The following is a 26,110-nucleotide window of genomic DNA, read 5'->3' as shown; positions in this document are numbered from 1 at the left end:
CAGTCTCAGAAGGTTGTGCTTTTCTAAGAATTTGTCCATTTCTTCCAGGTTGTCCATTTTATTGGCATATACTTCCTTGTAGTAATCTTTCGTGATCCTTTGTATTTTTGCAGTGTCAGTTGTTACTTCTCCTTTTCATTCTTAATTCTATTGATTTGAGTCTTCTCCCTTTCTTTCTTGATGAGTCTGGCTAATGGTTTATCAATTTTGTTTATCTTCTCAAAGATCCAGCTTTCAGTTTTATTGATCTTTGCTACTGTTTCCTTCATTTCTTTTTCATTTATTTCTGATCTGATCTTTATGATTTCTTTCCTTCTGCTGACTTTGGGGGTTTTTTTTTGTTCTTTCTCTAATTGCTTTAGGTGTAAGGTTAGGTTGTTTCTTTGAGATATTTCTTGTTTCTTGAGGTAGGATTGTATTGCTATAAACTTCCCTCTTAGAACTATTTTGCTGCATTCCATACGTTTTGGGTCATCATGTTTTCATTGTCATTTGTTTCTAGGTATTCTTTGATTTCCTCTTTGACTTCTTCAGTGATCTCTTGTTTATTTAGTAGTGTATTGTTTAGTCTCCATGTGTTAGCATTTTTTGCAGATGTTTTCCTGTAATTGATATCTTGTCTGATAGTGTTGTGGTTGGAAAAGATACTTGATACAATTTCAATTTCCTTAAATCTATCAAAGCTTGATTTGTGACCCAAGATATGATCTATCCTGGAGAATGTTCCATGAGCACTTGAGAAGAAATTGTATAATGTTATTTTTGGATGGAATATCCTATAAATATCATTTAAGTCCATCTTGTTTAATTTATCATCTAAAGCTTGTGTTTCCTTATTTATTTTCATTTTGGATGATCTATTTGTGAAAGTGGGGTATTAATGTCCCCTATGATTATTGTATTACTGTTGATTTCCCCTTTCATGGTTGTTAGCATTTCCTGTATGTATTGAGGTGCTCCTATGTTGAGTGCATAAATATTTATAATTGTTATATCTTCTTCTCAGATTGATCCCTTGATCATTATGTAGTTTCCTTCTTGGTCTCTTGTAATAGTCTTTATTTTAAAGCCTATTTTGTCTGATATGAGAATTGTTACACCAGCTTTTTTTGATTTCCATTTGCATGGAATATCTTTTTCCACTCGCTAACTTTCAGTCTGTATGCGTCCCTAGGTCTGAAGTGGGTGTCTTGTAGACAGCATATATACAGGTCGTGTTTTTGTATCCATTCAGCCAGTCTACGTCTTTTGGTTGGAGCATTTAATCCATTTACATGTAAGGTAGTTATCGATATGTATGTTCCTGTTACTATTTTCTTAATTGTTTTGGGTTTGTTATTGTAGGTCTTTTCCTTCTTTTGTGTTTCCTGCCTAGAGAAGTTCCTTTAGCATTTGTTGTAAAGCTGGTTTGGTGGTGCTGAACTCTCTTAGCTTTTGCTTGTCTGTAAAGGTTTTAATTTTTCCATCTAATCTGAATGAGATCCTTGCTGGGTAGAGTAATCTTGGTTGTAGATTTTTCTCTTTCATCACTTTAAATATGTCCTGCCACTCCCTTCTGGCTTGCAGAGTTTCTCCTGAAAGTTCAGCTGTAACTTTATGGGGATTCCCTTATATGTTATTTCTTGTCTTTCACTTGCTGCTTTTAATATTTTTTCTTTGTATTTACTTTTTGATAGTTTGATTAATATGTGTCTTGGCATGTTTCCCCCTGGATTTATCCTGTAAAGGACTCTCTGCACTTCCTGGACTTGATTGACTATATCCTTTCCCAAACTAGGGAAGTTTTCAACTATAATCTCTTCAAATATTTTCTCAGTCCCTTTCTTTTTTCTTCCTCTTCTGAGACCCCTATGATTTGAATGTTGGTGCATTTAATATTGTCCCAGAGGTCTCTAAGACTGTCCTAAATTATTTTCATTCTTTTTTCTTTATTCTGTTCTGCTGTAGTTATTTCCACGATTTTATCTTTCAGGTCATTTATCGGTTCTTCTGCCTCAGTTATTCTGCTATTGATTCCTTTTGGAGAATTTTAATTTTCATTTATTGTGTTTTTCATCACTGTTTGTTTGCTCTTTAATTCTTCTAGGTCTTTGTTAAACATTTCTTGTATTTTCTCTATTCTATTTCCACGATTTTGGATCACCTTTACTATCATTACTCTGAGTTGTTTTTCAGGTAGACTGCCTATTTCCTCTTCATTTGTTTGGTCTGGTGGGTTTTTACCTTGCCCCTTCATTTGCTGTGTGTTTTTCTGTCTTCTCATTTTGCTTAACTTACTGTGCTTGCGGTCTCCTTTTAGTAGCCTGCAGGTTCATAGTTCCTGTTGTTTTTGGTGTCTGCCCCAGTGGCTAAGGTTGATTCAATGGGTTGGGTAGGTTTCCTGGTGGAGGGGACTGGCACCTGTGTTCTGGTGGATGAGGCTGGATCTTGTCCTTCTGGTGGGCAGGACCATGTCTGGTGATGTGTTTTGTGGTGTCTGTGACCTTATTATGATTTTAGGCAGCCTCTCTGCTAATGCGTGTGATTGTGTTCCTGTATTGCTAGTTGTTTGGCATAGGGTGTCCAGCACTGTAGCTTGCTGGTCGTTGAGTGGAGCTGGGTCTTAGCATTGAGCAGGAGATCTCTGGGAGAGCTTTCACCATTTTATATTATGTGGAACCAGGAGGCCTCTGATGGACCAATGTCCTGAACTTGGCTCTCCCACCTCAGAGGCACTGGCCCGACACACGGCCAGAGCACCAAGACCCTGTCAGCCACACGGCTCAGAAGAAAAGGGAGAAAAAAAGAAAAAATAAAATAAAATAAAGTTATTAAAATAAAAAAAGTTGTTAAAAATAAAAAAAAATTAAAAGTAATAAAAATAAAGGAAAGAAAGAAAGAAGAGAGCAATCAAACCAAAAAACAAATCCACTAATGATAACAAGCATTAAAGATTATACTAAAAACACAACAATATATGGACAGACAGAACCCTAGGATAAATGGTACAAGCAAAGCTACACAGACAAAATCACCCAAAGAAGCATACACATACACACTCACAAAACGAGAAAAAAGAAATATATATATATATATATATATATATATATATATGTAGAGAGCTACCAAATCAATAAACAAATCTACCAATGATAATAAACTCTAAATACTAACCTAAGATAAACATAAAACCAGAAATCAATTAAATGCAGAAAGCAAACCCTAAGTCTACAGTTGCTCCCAAAGTCCACTGCCTCAATTTTGGGATGATTCGTTGTCTATTTAGGCATTCCACAGATGCAGGGTACCTCACGTTGATTGTGGAGATTTAATCCGCTGCTCCTGAGGCTGCTGGGAGAGATTTCCCTTTCTCTTCTTTGTTCGCACAACTCCTGGGGTTCAGCTTTGGATCTGGAACCCCTCTGCGTGTAGGTCGCCTGAGGGCGTCTGTTCTTCCCTTAGACTGGACGGGGTTAAAGGAGCAGCTGATTCGGGGGCTCTGGCTCACTCAGGCCGGGGGGAGGGAGGGGCACGGAGTGCAGGTCGAGCCTGCGGAGGCAGAGGCCGGTGTGACGTTGCACCCGCCTGAGGCGCGCCATGTGTTCTCCTGGGCAAGTTGTCCCTGGATCACGGGACACTGGCAGTGGCGGGCGGCAGAGGCTCCCGGGAGGGGAGGTGGGGATAGTGACCTGTGCTCGCACACAGGCTTCTTGGTAGCAGCAGCAGCAGCCTTAGCGTCTCCTGCCCGTCTCTGGGGTCTGCTCTGATAGCCGCAGCTCGTGCCCGTCTCTGGAGCTCCTTTAAGTGGCGCTCTCAATCCCCTCTCCTCGCGCACCAGGAAACAAAGAGGCAAGAAAAAGTCTCTTGTCTCTTCGGCAGGTCCAGACTTTTCCCGGACTCCCTCCCGGCTAGCTGTGGCGCACTAACCCCTTTTGGCTGTGTTCACGCAGCCAATCCCAGTCCTCTCTCTGAGGTCTGACCTCCGAAGCCCGAGCCTCAGTTCCCAGCCCCACCCGCCCCGGCGGGTGAGCAGACAAGCCTCTCGGGCTGGTGAGTGCCGGTCGGCACTGATCCTCTGTGCGGGAATCTCTCCGCTTTGCCGTCTGCACCCCTATTGCTGTGCTCTCCTCGGTGTCTCTGATGCTTCCACCCTGCCCACCCATCATCTCCGCCTGCAAAGGGGCTTCCTAGTGTGTGGAAACCTTTCCTCCTTCACAGCTCCCTCCCACTGGTGCAGGTCCTGTCCCGATCCTTTTGTCTCTGTTTTTTTCTTTTTTCTTTTGCCCTACCCAAGTACGTGGGGAGTTTCCTGCCTTTTGGGAGGTCTGAGGTCTTCTGCCAGCGTTCAGTAGGTGTTCTGAAGGAGCTGTTCCACTTGTAGATGTATTTCTGATGTGTTTGTGGGGAGGAAGGTGATCTCCATATCCTACTCCTCCGCCATCTTGAAGGTCTCCCCCCCATGTTGGTTTTGATATGAGGAACTTCTCTTTATTCATGGACCAAGACAGCTGAAGTGTGTTTATATACCAGAATGTGGAGATAGAGTACAATCTTGACATAATATAATATTTCCACCTTCAAATCAAAATATTTCAAACTAGAGTTATTTTCTAATCCCACCAGCTGTTTCTCTTATAATCACTAACATGACTAATGACCGTTGGTAATTCAACTGGCCACTCCAAAAGTGGACTTACCATCCTTAGCATCCCCTTAGCCACCGCTCTCTGATCAGGGGCACATCTGGTCACTAAAGCTCATCAATTCTACTTATAATATAGCGGTTGGAATATGCCCCATCTCTTCTGCAAGTGCAAGAGTTGAGTTCCAACCCTCATCAACTTTCACCTTGACCATTGAAACAGTTTCTCAATTGGTCTGCTCTGAAGAGATTCTCCACTTGGTCCTGGAATTGTCTTTATGGAACATGGACTGGTCATATCACATATATATGTAAACACTTTCAATGCCATTGCTTATAGAAAAATACTTTAATATGTTAAAAGATTTTTAAAAAGTCCCCCAGAATTTGGCACTAAACTCCCTTCCTGCCATAGCTTCAATTAACATCCCAACATCTAGATAGAGTCCTCTGTTCTGCATATATTAATATGCTCTTGTCATATCACTATGTATACATTTCACATACCTCTCTTCCTTGTGTATTTCTAAGCATCCTTCAAAATTTAGTTTATGTGAAGATGCTTTCAATCCCTGCCTCAGAAGGAAAATAATCCATTGTGTAGCCCAGTCTTTGATGTTCTCATATCACTTTTTTCTACATCATTTAAAAAATTTATTAGTTAATGAACCAGTCTCCAACTAAACTCCAAGCTCCATGAGAATAGCCTCTGCCTTACTCATCCTTTTATATCTATCCCTTAAAAATCCATGACACAAAGTAGAAATAAATACTTGTAGAGTGAATGAATGATCATTAATGAAATCAAAAGATCCCAAGGGGTGTCACTTGCCAGTGTGGTTTTGAAATTCACTCTATAAAGTTCAATAAGCAACAGACAAAATATGAAACATCAGGAAGTGAAGTTCCCATGAGAAGCATTAGATTAGACAAAATTATAATTTTCCTAGTTATATCCCCAAATCTATTCTTATAGATGCTGAACACTTAGAATTCTATTAACAACTGTTAAAATGAGACTTAGAATTTCTAGAATAATGCCCTTTTTTCTCATTTATTTATTTATCAAGCATTTATGGAATACTATCAACACTATGCCTTTCATGGATTAGGGACTCAACAATTAAGGACTCTCTTGATGAGTATCTCATATATATCTCATAATATGCATATGTGTTTATTCAATACAATTTTTATCAATTATTATTCTCTTAAGTGGGAGTATTTTGTCATTTGGGAATGGCTCTGGTTTTTATCCTTTCCTATTTTAGATGTTAGGTGATCCTTGAATTTCCCAATGGTTTATATCCACGTTAATTACAGACAATTACAAAAGTCCAATTTAGTTGTATATATACTCAGCAACCCTGTCCATAATGTTCCTAATTAAGTATTACCTTAGCAGATTTATTGACAGAAGCACTTTTCTTTCTCCAATTAATTTCTTGGAGTATAAGGAGAAATTTCAGAATCAAATATATGTTTAAAACCCAGCAGATGGCAGTGTAATGCTGGTTTTAAGATTAAGAACAATAACAAAAAATGTTATTGAGCTTAAAGATTTTCCAAAAACTTTAAACTGTCATTGTTATTCCAATCATAGACAAAAAATATTCAAATTCTCACATTGCTTAGAAAATAAAAACATATGTGTTTATCTAGTGGGCATACAAATATATTTTTAGAATTGCACCTAAAATTTCCAAGTCAACTTCTAGAAGTAAAATGTGTTTCTCAGTCCATCTCTATATCTAGAAATGTGGAAGAGGAGAAGGGGAAGGACAGGACAGGCTGAGAGGTACAAATTGATCAGATCATGGCCAGAGTATGGCATGGAGTCCTTCAGGGCCATGTTTGCACCTTTCCCCCTAAGAACCTCTGATTCAAGAAGTGAGGAGATATTGAACAGAAATAACCTTTGGGTTCCTCATGCTCAATGCGCTGGGAATTTTAAGTGTTTTATTTTACTATAAAATAGCTTTCTTTGACAAATTTTACTCTGCAGGATACAAACCTTGACTTCAGCCACTATATTTTCAAATGATAAGTTTATAAGTAAATGAAGTGGCTACTAGATACTGCAGATGATGTGATACATATTCCAATAAACTGTCCCACATTACACATTACAATCCTAGGAGGTGTAAATATTGGTGACTAAATGTCCAAACTGTAGTACTGATTTGTGGAGGTTAAAAATCAACAAAATAAACATCATATTTGACATCTATGAAGAAATATGTATCATTTCTTCAAAATTTAAAACTCTAAGATTTTACAAATGATCAATTAATTAAATGAAATAAATATTTCTTTTGGAAATTGAAATACATGCTTATAAGTAAGCACATACTTACCTAAATGACAAAAAATACATGATAACTATCCAGACATTGTACATATCTCATTAGTTGGAAATTAAATCTACTATGTGGGAAACTTATAAATCCAATCTTTTTTTAAAAGGACATGTCTCAGTAGAGTGCCCACCTGATTCAAGGCTGTGTGCTGATGCTCTAAATTGTATAGCAATTGATTTATTTTGTGATGGAGAATTGAACTGTCCAGATGGCTCTGATGAAGACAATAAAATTTGTGGTAAGTGATGACCTTCCCTCCCTCTTCCCCCTTCTTTTCCATCCTCCCTCACTATGTACTCACACACATACACACACACCCCTCAAGTACCAAAAACTACTGGAGAATGATATATCCCAATAGCCATGTTTATAATTTAATACAAAACTCCAGAAAATAATTATATTAATATTTCCTAAACTTTATCACATGACATTAAGCATATTAATTAAACAGAATTCCATTCGACAAGTGTAGAAAGAATGCTGTAGTTAATGTCTGGGGGAGGAGATTGGCATTATTTTTCATCCCATATTAAGCTACTACAAACTATTATGAATTTGAACACTTTTTCACCGTCTTATCATAATATTGGTCATTTTATTTTTGCTATTTTAACAGTTTCTAACTCAGTAATCACCATCCCTTAATTTTTATTGTTGCCTTTATTCACCTTTTGGCAAAGAAACAAAAGATATCTTAAAAACTGTACTGAGTTGTAGTTCTGTGAACAAGGGAAATCAGCTACAAATAAGATCTTCATGTTTGATCAATAAAATATCTGTGTTTTTTTTGTAAATTTTGGCATTTGTTTTGAGTGCTAATAATTTTTAAAATCACTATTATTATTATTATTTAACACTTAAGTAGTACTTACTAAATGCCAAACATGGCTCTAAGTGATATAAACATATTTCTTCTTTGGCTTATTTCTTCATTTTATCACTGGGTAATATACACATGAAAGATTAACACATAAATGTACATACAGATTGGTAAGGAATGTGAGGAACTATCTGAACAATTCTAATCTATAATTTGTTCTTGAAAAATTAAACAGCAGGAATTGAACAAATTTTTGGTGTGGTTTACAATCAGTTTAAAAATTGACCATGAGTACCATTAGTTCCCGAAATGTGAAAAGGCTTTAATTACAATTTGCTACACTTTGTTCTTCTATTATTTGTTACACTTTGCTCTTCTTGCTTGATTTTAATTGAAGATGAATGCTCCATTACCAACCGAAGTTTAAAAAATTACCTATACCCTCAGTATATACTTGAAAAGACAGGCAGTTGTTCTGTTTCCCAGAACCAACTCAAAAACTGGCAACTTGACTGAAGAGTCTTCTACTAAGCAATCCTAATTCAAATGTTCTTGGATAAAATTCAAACTTCAGAGTTTAACTACATACTTTGAAGTGCACTCAGAGCATATTGGAAGAAAGTGTAGGCTACAGAATATTTTTTAATCTATTTTATATAACTAAGTTACTCAAAGAAAAAGAAAACAACATCCTATTTTGCTATGGTTTTCAGGCAGTTTTCAAAACCTTTTCACAGAGAATGTGATGCAAGTGTGCCATCATGAGGTAATAAAGGTGATGCTGATTTATATTTCAAAAATAATGTGTATCAAAGTGAGACACATACCTTTAAGCCTGTATAATGATGATTGATAACTTTAAATGGGGAAAAATATATAAGATGAATAATCAGAAAATGAACAACACCTATTATGTGCTCTTTACTGTCATGGAGTTTATAATTTTCATAAAAAAAATAGTATCCATGCATATCAAAAAATAACCATAGAAATATCCTATATGTGGCAACTTGTCCTAAAACAAGTTATAAGGCCATGAATTATTTTTCTTAGTCATTCTAAACTCATGACGTGAACCTCACTATTAGAACTGAATTCTCTAAATTTGCCTGAAAAACATAATCAAACTGCATTATTATTTTTCAATATCATGGAGGTTTTATGTTAATTTAAACAGTATCAATTCACCATCCATGTCACTAACTTTCTTAAGCCTCTGAATCCTCGTTTGCCACTTTTACTTGATTCTCATCTTTATTTGTGTTTTAAAGTTAGCATTATATCTATTTTTGAAAAACAATTTAAAGTTGTTGTGGGAAAAGTGGACAAATCAATTACTCTATCCATCTAGGATTTTTCAAGCATATATAAGTTGTTTTATTTATTATTTAATCATGAATGATTGTGAGTTCTTCACCTCAGCACCACCTCAAACTTCTATAGCATAATTTCTACATGAAAGCCCTGTCCATCAATCTATGTTCACTGAAAGATTATTTTAAGAGAATTCTCTATGTGAAACTGACCTTTGCTCTATCTCTTTTTTCTCCTCCAGCTGTGAGCTCTAATTCTAGTTTGTGTTATTAATAGAGTCATAATAATGTTAACTTGCTAAACAGCTTCTTTTACAGTCTTTAGTTATTTAGGTTTTCACAACTTATAGCTGACTATAGCAGAACCAAGATTTCTTTAAATTGTTTTTTTCTTCTGATGAAAATTGCATCAGCAGGAAAGTTCACTTTTTAGCTGACCTATGAGAAGAAGAGATGCTGACTCAAACAGCCTTTAGGACAATGTTCAGGCCTGTTTGGAAGTTGGCAAGTGTCTCCATAGATTGTTTGCATGCACAATGTATGTGCATGCCTTATACGTATGTGCACAATAGATGGGCAGAGATCATGTTTGATTTACGTTCCTAGAGAATTCAAAACCCTGAGAAAACACACAACTAATAAACATTGAGCCAGCAGAAGGAGCTGGGTCCTAAGAACACACCTATATGAATCCCATTCCATTACAGGCAATTTCAGATAGTGCAATAGAATGGCTGATATTATTTGGCAGGCTCATTGATCTCTCACTGAGAATTTTTTTTTGATGCTACACTTAAAAGAACTTCGTAGTCAAAAATTATAATCCTGAATACCCAGTAATCCTACTCAGCCATGGCTGGGTTATATCTGTTTTGCCAAAAGTCTGTCCTGCTTCATGACATGTAACATTAGGTTCTCCAGAAATATCCTGAAATTAAATGAAAGAATGTACGAGAAAGTCCCTAGCACAAGCCTATATCTTGAAATGATAATATTTTGGCATTCTGAATTTTGTTATTATAAGTAGTTCAATATTATTGTAATTTTATTTTAAATGTGTTCAGGAATATTCTTCTTAATCTTTACTTAAGTGCAGGAATTCCCAGAGGCCCTTTAGAGCAGAACTAGACCTGTAGATTATCCATTTCCACTAAAACTCAGCAACTTCATAGAAAACTGAACAGGCAAACTGATCATATTCTTAAGGGCAAGCTAAATATTATGATAAACAATCTTAGCAATGTAAGACAATTATAGTTTATTTATCACTTACGTTATAGTCCAAGAAAGATGGCAAGAGGCTGTGTTCTGCAGACACTCAGCATGCCGGTTCCTCCACCATCCCTTCTGTGCCAAGTTCTCCCCTGGATCCTTTGCAACCTGCTGAGAGACAATGGAAAAATGTTATAGAAGATCTTTTTAGAAATCATATCTGGAGATAAACACAATCACTTTCACTATAGTTTATTAACCAGACTCTGTCACGTGACCCATTTTAGGATATGCAGTCTAGTCATGTACTTAGAAAGGGACTGAATAAGGGTATGGCAAACATACAACAATCTGTGCCACCAGGGTCATCACTCAGCTTTTTGGAAATTTATGAACCCCATTGTACAGCCCAAAGCTATTGATATCTTCCCCCCAAATATGTAGTGAGTGGACATGAAGAATTACTAAAGTGTCACCAGCTTTGCAAATAGGTTTTACAAATTCTAAAACCAGTCTTGTTTTTTTCCTTTTTTCACTCTATCTTTTTTTGCTCCCTCCTGTTTGTTGTGAAGTGCTGTTGCAAACGTGATCTATATTCTAATTTTAAAAACACTGGACATGATGAAATTCCTTTAATTTTCTGTTTCTTCTTTCATTTAAAATCTCTCTCTCTCTCTCTCTCTCTCTCTCTCTCTCACACACACACACACACACACACACACACACATATCCTGCTTTTCAACGACTGAGTGATGTCACCCTGATAGCTCTATATATTGCTGTATTAGGCTAATATTAGGTATTGCCTGGCTTTGAATCAACCTTTGTAAGCTGGAAGAACTTATGTTAGTTAACTTACCCGTTCTGTACCTCAGCTTCCCCACCTAAAACTTCATAAATTTGTGGTGAAGGGGACATTAACACTTATATAATGACCTTAGAGCAATGCTGGCACATAATAAACATTCCACCAATGCTAACAGTTGTATTTTAGGGCTGGTAGGATTGATTGTTGTTTCTTACTGTGTTCCTAAGTGTCATAGTTTAAATATAAACTACTTATAATAGTGGTGGATTTTCTTGCACTGCCTGTACTCTTGGAGCCCACATGTTTCTTGACAAACTGTGACTAAAAAGCTCCATATATCACTTAAAATACAAGCAGACACTATTCTTACTTTTATGGTCATTGAAGCTAAGTGATTTTCTCATTTATTCGGCGTGGTTTGTGATGCACAGAGAGTTAAGAGTGAAAAAGGAGATTTTTTTTTTTACAGCTAGAAAATTATTTCGCTCTGCATTAAACAGACATATATTTTACTGTTTATCTTCAAATCATACAAATTAGCCTTAATTGTCCTTTCTGCTCCAGCAAGTATTACACGTAAGGTGATTCAGTTCTCTCAACAAGTCACAATTTTTTCTCTTTAATTTCCTGAAGTCTATGATATTGGGTTATTATCTTTTCTGTTCTTAATTTTTTTTCCCTTGGGAATTGGGCTATAATAATCCAATGCATAATCCAATGCAATTAATTCCTAGGACATTATTCTTAAATGGACTTTGTCTTAAAATTTATTTACCTTTCTTTATGCCTCTACCTTATATGCCTTTTAAAAATGTACACCAAAAGTAGCAAAAAGCCAACCAAAATGTGGTATTTTTATCAAGATTTCTATGTGCTTTTCAATTTCTTTCTTCTGTTCATATAAAATGTTTGATGTCATATAATAGCTTGTGTTTCATAACTTGGCAGAATTACTGTGTAATGTTACAGTGGGTTTTTCCATTTATCAATTTAGGATTAGCTTATTCTGCACTCAGATTCCAAGGGCAGCAATTTAATTTTGATAAATTTCCTTGATTTCCCTGCCCTCTATCAACACTTCCAACATATGAGGAATAAACAAAATACCAAAAGAAAAAGGACATATTCCAGGAGTCATTATTTTAGAATTTTGGTGTCAACAGTAGTACGAATATAGAAAATAACCTAAGAAAAGCTAAAGATTGTGAAAATCAAATCAGTTTTATTTTTAATGCATACTATACATAGCAAGTATAAAATAAAAAGCTACAAATTATGACTCCTCTTTCATGCTTTCAAGATTTTAATCTAGTAGGAAATGACTCAGATATAAATTAAGACAACTAGTAATTCATGACATTAAGGAGATGTAAGAGAAGTACATGAAATAAATGTGCTACAAGAATTAAAAGAGGAAAATGAGTTGTCATGGGAGAGAAAAACACACTCAGGAATATTGAATGAAAATATTGAGCTAGATTGTGAGTCCATACAAAAGGAGCAAAAGTGATGAAGGTTAAAAGTTGTGTGCAGTAGATTGAATGGAAGGATCTCTTCAGGCCCCTTTCACCATATGTATCATTTTCCTGGCCATTTTCTGATCATTTTCAGGAAAACGTATCACTAATGTGCATAGAGGAAGTTCACCCTAGCTCCAATTTAATGGGGAAAATAAAGCAAAAAATAGTTGCTTCTTTAAATTGGAAGTTTACAATTAAGGTGTATTTGTTTTCTTACAAATATAAAAGAATATACTAAAAATGCAACTTAACTATGGGTATTTAGAAATAGAATGATTTTCTAAAGGATCTATAATGGGTTGTGTAAGAGTATTTGAAAATAGCTAATAGATTTAAAACACAAAATCTGATCTATTTCCATTCGATCATTTTAGTTTTGTGAAATGGCCTCGTAGAGATTTAATCATGAGTAGTCTATGAAGGTTCGTTAGGCAATTTGAATCCCATTTCATTTGAGAAACCCTTCCAAGATTGTTTTGTCTAATATTAATTGCCATTTTTTCACAGCCACAGCTTGTGATGGAAGATTTTTGTTGACTGGATCTTCTGGGTCCTTCGAAGCTGCCCATTATCCAAAGTCTTCTAATCCAAGTGTTGTTTGTCGGTGGATTATACGGTAATATACCATCTTCTATTCCATGTTCTTAAGTCATAAAGTCTTTCTCTGATGCAGTTAGTCTTACCATATTTAGTAATGTATTTATGTTTTGGACAATTTTTTTCATTAACTACGAAGCAAAGCCTTCCCAACTGATATCCTGTCCAAGAAATTTCTCTCTCATTCTTAACCTTTTAAAAAGGAATTTTGCCCTATGAACAATAAATGGGGCCATCTCATTGGGCTTTGTAGAAAGTTTTTTTTTTCCATATAGTTGGCACAAATCAAATGCTGCCAAAATTAACAACATGCCTGTATGTCTGTGTATTGCAAGAAACTGTATTTCACTTAGCTGCATCTTAGCTACAGAGTAGTTCCTTTCTCATTATGCTTGCATCCATGTGAAATCTCCGACGGTGTGATTTGGTCATGGCAGATCAAGAGCTGGGAAACCCATTATACTCATCCTTTGTGTTGTATCTTGAATAACACTTAGTTCACTTACTATATATTTGACCTCCAAGTCTTAATTCAATTGACGAATCCAATCATTATGATGATCAAAATAATCAAACTACTGATAGCTTGTCTACTTTAATATTTGCCTAAACGTTTTTCACAGAGGAGTAGTACCTAATGTTTCTCTCAGATATTTCAAGGTAAAGATCATTTGTACTAGAATAAATATAAGGAGCTCTGAAATAAACTCATTACAATTGTTTTAAAAGTACAAGATTTCTCACAGCCTTAAATAAGTTAAGATGCAAGTAAATTTCCCCCAAAATATACAGTTGACCCTTGACAACAGAAGGCTTAGGGGTGCCAATAGCCCATGCAGTCAAAATCCCCATATAACATTACAGTTGGCCCTCTGTTCTATGGTTCCCCAGGGTTTGTGTAGTATGCATTTATTGAAAAAATCCACATATGAGTGGATCCACATACTTCAAGCCAGTATTGTTCAAGAGTCAACTGTATATATATATTTTCTATTAAGCCACTGAACATTTTTCCCCACAGAGCATTCAGCATAAGTGCTCTGTGGAATTCATTTTAAGAAATGCATTCTAGTTCGTTCATTTTTCTTTACAGCTGGATGAGATTATGGTTTCCCAATCTGACCTACTATATATTTATTTTAATCATTGTGATAACTCACTAGAAAATGGGGAATCAATATAACAGCTGGTTAGAGAAGGCTAAAAGACAGAGCTTTGGGTTCTTGCCAAACAAATGATAAGAAATGGCCCCATAAAGACTCACAAGAGTTGTTTTCCTGAGTAGACATATTCCAGAGATGAGATGAGGTATGAAGGGAAGATTGTTCTAAGCACATTTACTTGGCATTATTCAGGAAACCAAGAACATCTTGTTCTGCTTAAATAATTTCTATTTTGGAGCTCAGCCTCATGTAAGTCATGTGATACAACTAAGAGCACTATTTCCTTTTTTTCATGCTCTAAAGAACATGTTACTTGTGTTCCAAAGATAAGATTTTGTATTTAAAATGGCATTTCTAGGTAATTCTTGTCAAGTGAAAACTTAAAAATTTAGAGGACATCATTTCTAATATAATCACATCATATTTAAAGAGAAGCATTTATAAATGGCTATTAGCATTGTTCATAAAAAAAATGAAAAATATTCAATTCTTTACCTAAAATGCCAGCAGAAAAGCTTAGAAAAATCTTAAATTACTTCCTTTGAAAATTGAAAGAAAATGAATTCTAACTGATCTACATTCCTAACTACACAGTGATTTCTTCATGTGATCTTTGAAATTTTATTAATACTAAATAATGATAATTTAATTGTTCAATCCACTTCTTAGTAGAGCTAGGTCAAAACTACAGGGAGGTCTTATAAGCAGATCACAATAAACTTTTTCTATAATAGTACATAATATCATTTATGTAATAATCACACTATGTTAATTAAAGATTTGTATGGTTCTATTCTTTTTACTTCTTTTTCCATCACTTAATTTTTAAAACTATTTTAAGAAATCCACCATTAATCTAGGGATGATTTTTAAAACCTATAGAATCTAAAATAAATAAATACTGTATTTAATGATAAAATTATGATTTAAAATTATATAAATAATCTAAGTGTATTTTCTTCTCAAAACTGATTACTACATTAGAGATGCATTAGACCTGATGGTTTGTTTTTCCTAATGGTGATCAAAATGGGGTTAAGACAATAATGTTTCTTACAAGCTTGGAAGACCAAATAACTAGTGGAGAAATGGTTAAGATGCAATTAAGCTATATTTTGGGATTATATTAAGACCACATGTAGCAGAGTGTCAGTGATGGAGAATGTGAGCACTGGAGACTGTCGGCATGGGTTTCAAATCTGGCTTCTTCAGATTCAAGATATGTGATCTCAGAAAAATAACTAAATCTCTTAGACAAAATTTCTACATCTATAGAGTTCAATATCTCTAACTACAGGGGTCAAAGTCATTATGAAAAGTAATATTGAATGTAAAACACTTAGCACTCTATTATATGCTCAGTAAAAATGGGCTCTAAAAAGAGTAGCTATTGATACAGAAATGTAAAATATAAAAATTACATTTAGGAAATTATCCTTTCCTTCAAAAATTCAGAAGGTAACTGTGGTTAATATTATAAAAACATCAGATATGATATTCTACAATTAATCTCACCTTTATAAATGACTTTGTTTTATTGCAAATAAGTTGGCTTTTCTGAAACAGAAGAAAGTAGAAAACAGTATGCACTCATTTCTCTCCTCTACCTATCTACTTTGAAAAAGTAAACAGCTTCTGAACACAAAGTTTCCTAGGAAGCTCCTCTTGCATCCTTTAGTTTCTTGAAAACAACATCACAACACAAACAACAACAACCAAAAAAAACCTCACTGTTTTCTTGCCTGGAGACACCAAAACTTTCATTAAAATAAGAGAAACCATCCCTGAAGGCAGCTTATTTCTTCTTCCTCTGTCTTCTTCAGTTTTGATGCTGGATTTCCTAAAGTTCGCACTAGCAGGCTCACTTTCCACATGGCTGAAGAGACCTAACAGAGGTAGAATTTTTTTAAACAGCTGCCATCATCTGCTTCTCTCTCCTTCTCTCAGTCTGCTCTGGGAGTATCTCCTGCTCCCTCATGTTGATCTCCTTCCACCCCTGTCAACCTCCTGTGGTTACTAAATACATCTGAGGGTAGCCCATGAGCATGGCATCTTCTGCATCTGCCTATCTTCCTCCAGTGGCCCTCAAACCTGAGAGCACATCACAGTCGCTCCTGGAGTATTTAAAAATGTACATCCCCAAATCCATTCCAGAACCATGGAATCTGAAATCCAGGGTTGAGGTCCCTGTGTCAATATTTTTTAAAACCAACCCACCATTGTTCTAACATCACCTTCCTGACAGCAAACACTGGTCATATCCAAAAACCTGGGTTACTGCTTACATGTCTTTTAATTCTCCCCTGCTAGTCGCTGCCATTGCAATGTTGTCAACCACACTCCTTGAAGACTAAACCTTAGCCCTGCCTCCAGCCCCTCATCAGGGATCTAATATGTTTGCCAAACCTCAGGTCTTGCCCCAAATGGACCTTTCCCAACCATGAAACTTAGAGTTTCAAAATTAACTACATTTGTGATGAATGTCCCCAGTTTACCAACTGATCAAGGTACTACTGATAACTTACCGAAAATCCAAACTTGCCATGCCCCTGGGCAGGAGCCATGATTCAATCAGCAGCCTCCACAGCCAGCCTCTGAAGCCAAGTATCTTCTCAGTCTTCTTCTTGGCTTTGGAGACTAGATCTCTCCCTATTATCCACCCTTTCAATATTCAACCAGCTTCAACATTATCTATGCTCTGCTTTAATTGTTTGGCCTTCCTCCTTTTTGCAGAGTTCAGGGGAACCTTGTACCTCCAAACACTAAAGAATTACTCACATTTCTGATCCTACACTTCAGTGAGACAGTAGAGTTATAAATAGGCATTGCCCTGGACACCTTTTCCCCAAACTGAAAATTAAAATTTGAACATTTTTCCCCACAGAGCGTTCAGCATAAGGTAGATAAGCCATTGGCAACTTGATTATTTTGATCATCATAATGATTGGATTGGTCAACCAAATTGAGAGCTTGGAGGTCAAATATATAGCAACTGATCCAAATTTTATTCAAGATTTAGCACAAATGGTGTATATACAGGGTGTTCTCAGCTTTTAATCTGCCATGACTAAATCACACCATAGGAGATTTTCATACAGATGTTGGCATAATGAGATAGGAATTATTCTGTAGCCAAGAAGCCTCAGCTTTTGTTCCCCCACAGATATGTTGATTTAACAGTGAAATGTGAACCAAAAGTCATTTATGGGAATTCCAGAATTCAGTTAAGAAGTTGAATACCCCAGGTGAACACAAAGCCAAGGACAGCTGCACTGAAATGGACAAGAAGATCAAGTTTATTTTACCCTCCATCAACTCCTTCTCCAACACAGCACAGCTCAGCACAAGTCTTGACTCACTACTTCTTCCTTGGAAGGAAAAAGAAGGATGAAACATGCATCCAGTGTCCCAGCTTTTCCAAGAGCTGCCTAAGAGACTAGTTTCTGTCTCACCTCATATGGATAAGTGATGGAACTGGTATTGTTTGGATGCCTGAGAGATACTGAGAACAAAGAGAAGTGGATACAGCTTGCTATGGCCAGCAAGGCTTGATACAATTGGGAGAAAGTGTGCAATTCAAGGCTTCTCCCTAAGGATGGAAAGAAAGAAGTGCAGCATGCTTCCAACATTCTGTTTCAAGAGCTTCCCCAGCAACGGGTATATGTCTTGCATGAATGAGGAGCTGATGAGCCAGCACAATTTGCATGGACTGTGGCTGCAGAGAACAAGGTATAGTTGGGTGACATGCTGTGGTAGGACCAGAGAATATGCAGCACCACATACAGACACCAGACAGAGCAAAAAATTAGACACCACTCAAAAAGAAACTTGCAAGGTTCTAATTGCTCTTGAAGAGTCAATGGATCTCATACTAAATCAAAAAGGAAATTAGAAAATGTCTTGAAGCAAATGAAAAACAACAACAACAGCAACATACTAAATCTTATGGGATAGAGAAAAAGAAGTGCTAAGTGGAATAACCTAGAAGAAAAGGATAAATCCCTAGAAACTTACAATCTACTAACACTGAATCATAAGAAATACAAAATCTGAACAGACCATTTCCTAGTAAGAAGATTGAATCAGTAACCAAAGACCTCCCAACAAAAAAACCATGACCCACTGGTTTTACTGGTGAATTCTACCAAATATTTAAAGATGAGTTAATACTAATCTTTTTCAGACTCTTCCAAAAATTGGAAAAGAAGGAACACTCACTTTGATACCAAAGCCAGACAAAGTCACCACAAGAAAAGAAAACTACAGTCCTGATAATATACCTCTGATAATATAAATGTACAAATCCTTAAGCAAAATACTAGCAAACCAAATTCGATGGAAAATTAAAAGGATTATACACCATCACCAAGTGAGATTCATCTCTGGGATGCAAGGATGTTTCAATATATAAAAATCAATCAACTTGATACACCACATTAACGGAATGAAGGCTAAAAATCACAGGATCTTCTCAACAGATTCAGAAAAAGCTTTTGACAAAATTCAACACCCTTTCATGATAAAAAACACTAAGCAAAATAAGGATAGAAGGAAATTACCTAAATCTAATAAAGGTCATACAAGAAAAGTTCAGAGTAAATATCATACTCAATGATGAAAACATAAAGGCTTTTCCTCTAAGATCAGGAAAAAAACAAGGATGCCCCCTCTCACCACTCTTATTCAACTTAATACTGGAAGTCCTAGCCAGAGCAATTAAGCAAGAAAAAAAAATACAAGAAAGAAAAAAAAAAATATCCAAACAAGAAAGGAAGAAGTAAAATTATCTGTTCACAGGTGGCAAGATCTTATATATAGAAAACCATAAATTCCACAAAAAAACCTGTTGGAAATAATAAAATAATTCAACAAAGTTACAGGATACAAAATCCACATAGAAAGATCACTTGTGTTTCTATACACTAATCATCCAGAAAGGAAATTAAGAAAACAGTCCCATTTACAATAGCAGTAAAAAGAATAAAGTACTTAGGAATAAACTTAATCAAGGAGGTAAAAGACACAGTGAAAATAATAAATCATTACTGACTGAATTTAAAGACAAATAAATGGAAAGACATCTCATGTTCATGGATTTGAAGACTTAATATTGTTAAAATATAATAATGTAATATAATATGTCCATATCTATAGATTCATCACAATCTCTATCAAAATCCCAATGATTTTAAAAGAAAAAAAGAATCCTAAAATTCATATGGAACCACAAAGAACCCCAAATAGCCAAAACAATCTTGAGAAAGAGAACAAAGCCTCATACTTCCTGATTTCAAAATATATTACAAAGCTACAGTAATCAGTACCAGTATAGTACCAGCATGAAAATAGACATACAGACCAATGAAACAGAATAGAGAGGTCACAAATAAGCCCACACATATATGGTCAAATTATCTTTGACAAGGATGTCAAAACTACACAACAGGGAAACAATATAGTCTCTTCAACAAAGGGTGTTGGTAAAACTAGATATTCAGATGCAGAACAAAATTGGACCTTTACCTTACACCATACACAAGAAATAAACTCAAAATGAATTAAAGGCTTAAACATAAGACCTGAAATCATAAAACTCCTAGAAGAAAACATAAAAGGAAAGCTTCATAACATTGGTCTTCACAATGATTTCCTGGATTTGAAAACAAAAGCGCAGGCAGCAAAAGCAAAAATCAACAAGTGACAATATATCTCATTAAAAACCTTCTATACAGCAAAGGAAACAACAGAAAACAACAGAATGAAAAGGCAACCTAAGGAATGGAAGCAAATATTTGCAAACCATATATCTAATTAGGGTTAATATCCAAAATATATAAGGAGCTCCTACAAAACTCAATAGCAAAATAAACCAAATAAAAAGTGGGCAAAAGACTCAAATAGATATTGCTCAAAAAAAAAGGCATACAAATGGCTAAAGTGCATTGCTCAACATAGTAATCATCAGGGAAATGCAAATCAAAATCATAATGGCCATTACCAAAAAAACAGAACATTATAAATGTTGGTGAGAATGTGGGGAAATTGGATCCCTTGTGTGCTGTTGGATGGAATGCAAAATGGTGTAGATAGTATGGAAAACAGTATGAAGCCTCCCTAAAGGCATAAGAAATAGAACCACCATATGATCTAGCAATCCAATTTCTTGGTATTTTTCCCAAAGAATTGAAGTCAAGATCTCTAAAAGATACACACTCCTATGTTCATTGCAGCATTATTCACAATAGCTAAGAGGTGGAAACAAACTAAATGTTCATTGACAGATGAATAGATAAAGAAAATGTGGTGTATACATACAGTGGAATATTATTCTGTCATTAAAAGAAGGGAATCCTATCATAGGCAACAACGTGGTTGCACCTTGAGAACATTATGCTAAATGAAATAAGCCAGTCATAGGAGGACAAATCCTGCATGATTTCACTTATATGAAACATCTAAAGTATTCAAACTCAGAGAGTCAAAAAGTATAATGGTTGTCATAGGCTGGGAGAGAAAAAATGGGGAGTTACTGTTCAGTGGGTATAGAGTTTCAGTCATGCAAGTTGAAAGAGTTCAAGAGAGCTGCAGTATAATATTGTGCTTATAGTTAAAAATACTGTTCCATACATTTAAAAATTGTTAAGAGAGTCTATCATGTTACATATTCTTTATCACAATTAGAAAAATACATTCAAATTCTAGAATACATTGAGTTGTGCCAACTGTTAAGAGTGTAATAGTCTATTTTTTGCTTTTAATTTAGTGTAAACCAAGGACTTTCCATTCAACTGAACGTTGATTATTTTAATACATATTATACAGATGTATTAAATATTTATGAAGGTGTGGGTTCAAGCAAGATTTTAAGAGGTAAGTTAAAACAAATATACAGTCCATTATCAAAATGAAAATATGTGGAAAACTTTTTGGAGTGATGTGCTTTCCCTTTGATTTTTTTTTTTTTTGAGGTTGTATGTCTGGTTTTATTTTCTTCCAGATATGTAGCAATATGATTTGTGAAATAACCCATTCTCTTATTGATGCGAGTTGTTTGTTTGTTTGTTTATTGGAGTATAATTGCTTTACAATGTTGTGTTAGTTTCTGCTGTACAACGAAGTGAATCAGCTATATGTATGCATATATCCCCTCCTTCTTGGACCTCCCTCCCATCCACCACCATCCCACCCATCTAGGTGATCACAGAGCACTGAGCTGAGCTCCCTGTGCTATACTGATGGTTCCCACTAGCTATCTATTTTACACATGGTAGTGTATTTATGTCAAACCTGATCTCCCAATTCATCCTGCCCTCTCCTTCCCCCACCCCCCATGTCCACACATCTGTTCTCTACATCTGTGTCTCTATTCCTGTCCTGGAAATAAGTTCATCTGTACTATTTTTTTAGATTCCACATATATGCATTAATATATGATATTTATTTTTCTCTTTCTGACTTACTTCACTCTGTATGACAGACTGTGAGTCCATCCACATCTCTGCAAATGACCTAATTTTGTTCCTTTATATGGCTGAGTAATATTCCACTGTATATATGTACCACATCTTCTTTATCCATTCATCTGCTGATGGGCACATTTAGGTTGTTTCCATGACCTGGCTATTGCAAATAGTGCTGCAATGAACACTGGGGTCCATGTGTCTTTTCGAATTATGGTTTTCTCCAGGTATATGGCCAGTAGTGGGATTCCTGGGTCATATGGTAGCTCTATTTTTAGTTTTTTAAGGAACGTCCATATTATTCTCCACAGTGGCTGTATCAATTTACATTCCCACAAACAGTGTAAGAGGGCTCCCTTTTCTCCACACCCTCTACAGCATTTATTGTTTGTAGATTTTTTGATGATGGCCATTCTGACCACTGGGAGTTGATACTTCATTGTAGTTTTGATTTGCATTTCTCTAATATTTAGTGATGTTGAGCATCTTTTCATGTGCCTCTTGACAATCTGTATGTCTTCTTTGGAGAAATGTCTATTTAGGTCTTACACCCATTTTTTGATTTTGAACTGAATATGAGCTTGTACTTTAAGTTACTGAAAGGAAAAAGAAAAACTGGTCCTGATTATAAAAATTAATAATTTAGTGCTCTGTGTAATCAAACTTCTTAGTAATAAATGATGTACTGTTTCACATGATTCTCTTCTAATTGATGTTTTAAAAATCATGTGGAATTCTACTATACTGTAAGTGTTGCTCCCCATTCAGCAAAATTCAAACAAACCCTAAAAACAGCTATTTTGCTTCAACAATGAATCTCTTCTTTTTCTATTTTTATTATGCACTCTGCTTCTCAGTCTCTTGAAGGACTATTACTAATAAAGTTGGTAAAACAATGAGTAGATCAGGATGTAGTCTCACTAAATGGAAGGTGTGGATGGTATTGTTATTATGTAGCCATTTGTCATTATGGACATAGACACCAATGGGAACTGAGAAAGGGTAGGGAACGCTCTAATAATACATGTGTGACTACCCCACTTTATTCCATCTGGTCCCCAAATGAATAGACCTATTCATGGTATCCAACAAAAGTAGGAGTGAAATTACAGGAGGAAATAAAATAAGGATGAAGAAAAGAATGTGGCAGCGGAGTCCAGGGAATAACTAGTTTTCCTCACACATTTGAGGAATAGTCAATAGTCATCTTAGCAGAGCTAAGGTTACAAGTGACATCTCTTATTAACATGTATATAAAGCTGTATTTATTTTAATAATTTTGGATTTTAAATTGCACTTGTGAACAATGAAAATTAGATCCTATCGAATAAATGTTTTGATTGACTTATTGATTTGAGAAATATTTAAGCATATGATAATAATAAGTACTTTTTATTGGGCACTTTTAATATGACACACATCATACTGAGTACTCTTTGTGGCTATCCTTATTTAATATTTTCAATAAATCTACAAAGTATGCATTACAGGAGAAGAAAATGAGATCTAAGAAGTTAAATGACCACAAGTCCACAAAGCTAGTTAGTGTTGGAGATAGAAATCAGACCCAGACCCTCCGACTTCAAACACAATGCATTTATTCATTGTGTTTTAAAAGCCCCAAGTACAAGTATAATCATGAGTATACATAAAACAGATGAACTCATGGTAAATCACATTTGGCTTAAATAAATGGACCAGCCATTTCATAATCTACTTATTTCTGTAGTTGATAAATCTAGCTCCTTAAAATTATGTCAACATAAATATTTACATAGGTGGACAAATAAGCCAGTTCATATAAATTTCTCCAAGGGCTAATGTGATATTAATAATAAATTTTAGCATACTTTGATCACTTGCAATATGCAAAGTAGTGTTCTCAGCACTTTAACTCAAAGAAAAAAAATTCTCCCCTGAACCATATTACACAGGTGCTATTAGAATCTTTATTTTACAGATAAAAACTAAATTCATAGAGGTTAACTTCCCAAAAATGATAGGTGTATATTACCCTCATGTTCCCTTCTCTTCAGATACCATTTGCCTGAATGCTATTTTTACTTATTTTCACATGCTTAGAGCATCAGAAATACATAACTAAATCTTAGAATCATTATATATAGTGATGTCAATAATGCACAAATAATTATCATAAAAATGCAACAAACTAAATAGAAAATAGAAAAAATCTAAGAAAATGAATTTAAATTATAACAAATAGGTAGTTGTTTAATTTTTAAGGTCTTTTTGAAATATAAATGTATTTCAAAGTTTTTTAAATTAAATATTTTAATTTAAATTGAAAAAATATGAGAAATGGCATTAGCTGTTAAAATTGCTTTTAAAGTTTAAAATAATACCTTTTTTAAAGATATGTAAAAATGTCTTACCTCCAGCATCTAGCCCATGCCTGATATATTGTAAAAATTTAGTATTTGTTGATTTAAATTTAAACCAGCAGGTTTATATATCATGGTATTATAGTAGTTAATTAATGGAGATCAGTAGCATTTCTTATAACTCTACAGTTATTTTGTTTTGTAACAATGCTGATACTTTCACTCTTGATTCAAAATCCCATCTTTTTTTCTAAATATTTTAGCAAGTTTCTTATTGTGAGAGATGTGTACACAATTACTTTTATTAAATTACAATTCAGAATAAAGATAATTATCTTTATCACGTGGAAAATATATAGATATTTTAATTAAATCAAGGAAAATAAGATTATGTAAAGGAATTATAAGAAAATAAAAGTATCTGGTACCATAAAATAGTTCTTATATACTTGATTAGGGGTAAGTTAGTATGAACAAATTTTAAAGGCATTTTTCAGTCATTTTTATATACAGTCATGATGTAAAAGTTCTCTGAATAGATTAACAGGATAGTAGTCAAAAATGTTTTCTTTAAACTGTAGTGATGAAGGTAAAATATTCAATTCATTGGTGGTAATAATTAACAGTACTGGGTATGGAAGTGGTAGAAGATGATAAATATGCTCCATTAATGCTTTATTCAAAAAATACATAGATATATTTATGTATCCTCAAAGAAAGACAACAGAAACAGCCTGTATGAGCACACTGAAACCAATTTCAAGTTGACAAGCCAGGAAAATGCATTTCTGTGTGTGTAGTTGTTACACCATTCTTTATATCCGAAGTGCTTAGCTCTTCTTCTGTTCCCAAAGGACTATTAATAGCATACCCCCAGTATTGGAGCTTAGCAGTTTAAGGACATGTTTTTAAAACTGAATCACACAAAAGTGGGCATAGATATAGACGAAGTTATATAATAAACATAGTGGATCTTCCTGAATTGTCAACTTATCCTACAACAAAAATAATCGTATTGTGGACACGGAATTAAATAATATATACAAACATTTTTCACAGTAAAACATTTTTATTAAAATTCGTGCTTTTATTAGAACACTTTCATGTAGTGTTAGAAGTACCCATTCATTCACTTCTGTTGATAGGGGTATGTTATATGGAAAAGTTTAACAAGCACTGGCTTAAGGTGTTGGACTTCCCAGAGGCTCTTGAAGATTCCTCAGTGATAGTCCCTGGAAAAATTAAGAACTACTTCCTCAGTACTCCTATGGCATTTCTCTCATATCTATCAATTCCAAAGTAATTTTTTTATAATTCATTAACCTGAACTTTTCTAATAGGCTAAGAGGGGAACTTGGTTATTTCTTCTCCAGCATTTAGCACCATACCAAATTTATAGTGAGCACTCAATAAAATGTGTTGTCTATATTAGAAATCCTTTATAACACACAAAGAAGCTAATCTAACTGCAGAATTTCTTCTCTTATGAATAGGATAAAATAAATAGTTTTGAGCTAGATCTGTTGAATTACACTCTATGGAAAGTCTGTTATCCTTGCCCATTGCCCTCATCTCAAATTTCCCTGAATTTTAATTATGCTTCCCAGCTTTCCTCTTTTGCAAAACTTATTCACCAGAGCCTTTATTGTTAGAAGACAAATGAGTTAATTCACACAAGTGTGGCTGCTTGGCAACTTTAATATCCATAGCAATATTGTTTTTTAGTAAAAGGCACTGGATTTTCTTAAGGAATTATTGCTTAAAAGTTTCTTGTGTCAGGTAGAGAAAAATCCAGGCTTTAGAAATTATTAGGAAATTATTTTTTTCTTTCAACTCCTGCCCTGACTCTTTTATGACTCTTTTATGTAGGCAAACTCTATTGCTATATTTA

The 26,110-nt window shown here is 34.8% G+C and overlaps 1 protein-coding gene across 1 annotated transcript in view; it reads left to right on the top strand.

Annotated features, from left to right (window-relative positions):
- The window catches only part of TMPRSS15 (transmembrane serine protease 15), a 133,162-nt gene that overhangs the window by 21,085 nt on the left and 85,967 nt on the right, over nucleotides 1-26,110 (top strand). The window contains exons 6-8 of the mRNA XM_004264466.2: nucleotides 7,086-7,219; nucleotides 13,165-13,273; nucleotides 21,181-21,287. Of these exons, the coding sequence (XP_004264514.2) occupies nucleotides 7,086-7,219; nucleotides 13,165-13,273; nucleotides 21,181-21,287 (350 nt within the window). The remainder of the gene's footprint in view (nucleotides 1-7,085; nucleotides 7,220-13,164; nucleotides 13,274-21,180; nucleotides 21,288-26,110) is intronic.

The sequence above is a fragment of the Orcinus orca genome, chromosome 5 (genome assembly GCF_937001465.1).
Source record: "Orcinus orca chromosome 5, mOrcOrc1.1, whole genome shotgun sequence".
Classification (NCBI taxonomy): Eukaryota; Metazoa; Chordata; class Mammalia; order Artiodactyla; family Delphinidae; genus Orcinus; species Orcinus orca.
This window is presented reverse-complemented; position numbering and strand designations above follow the sequence as displayed.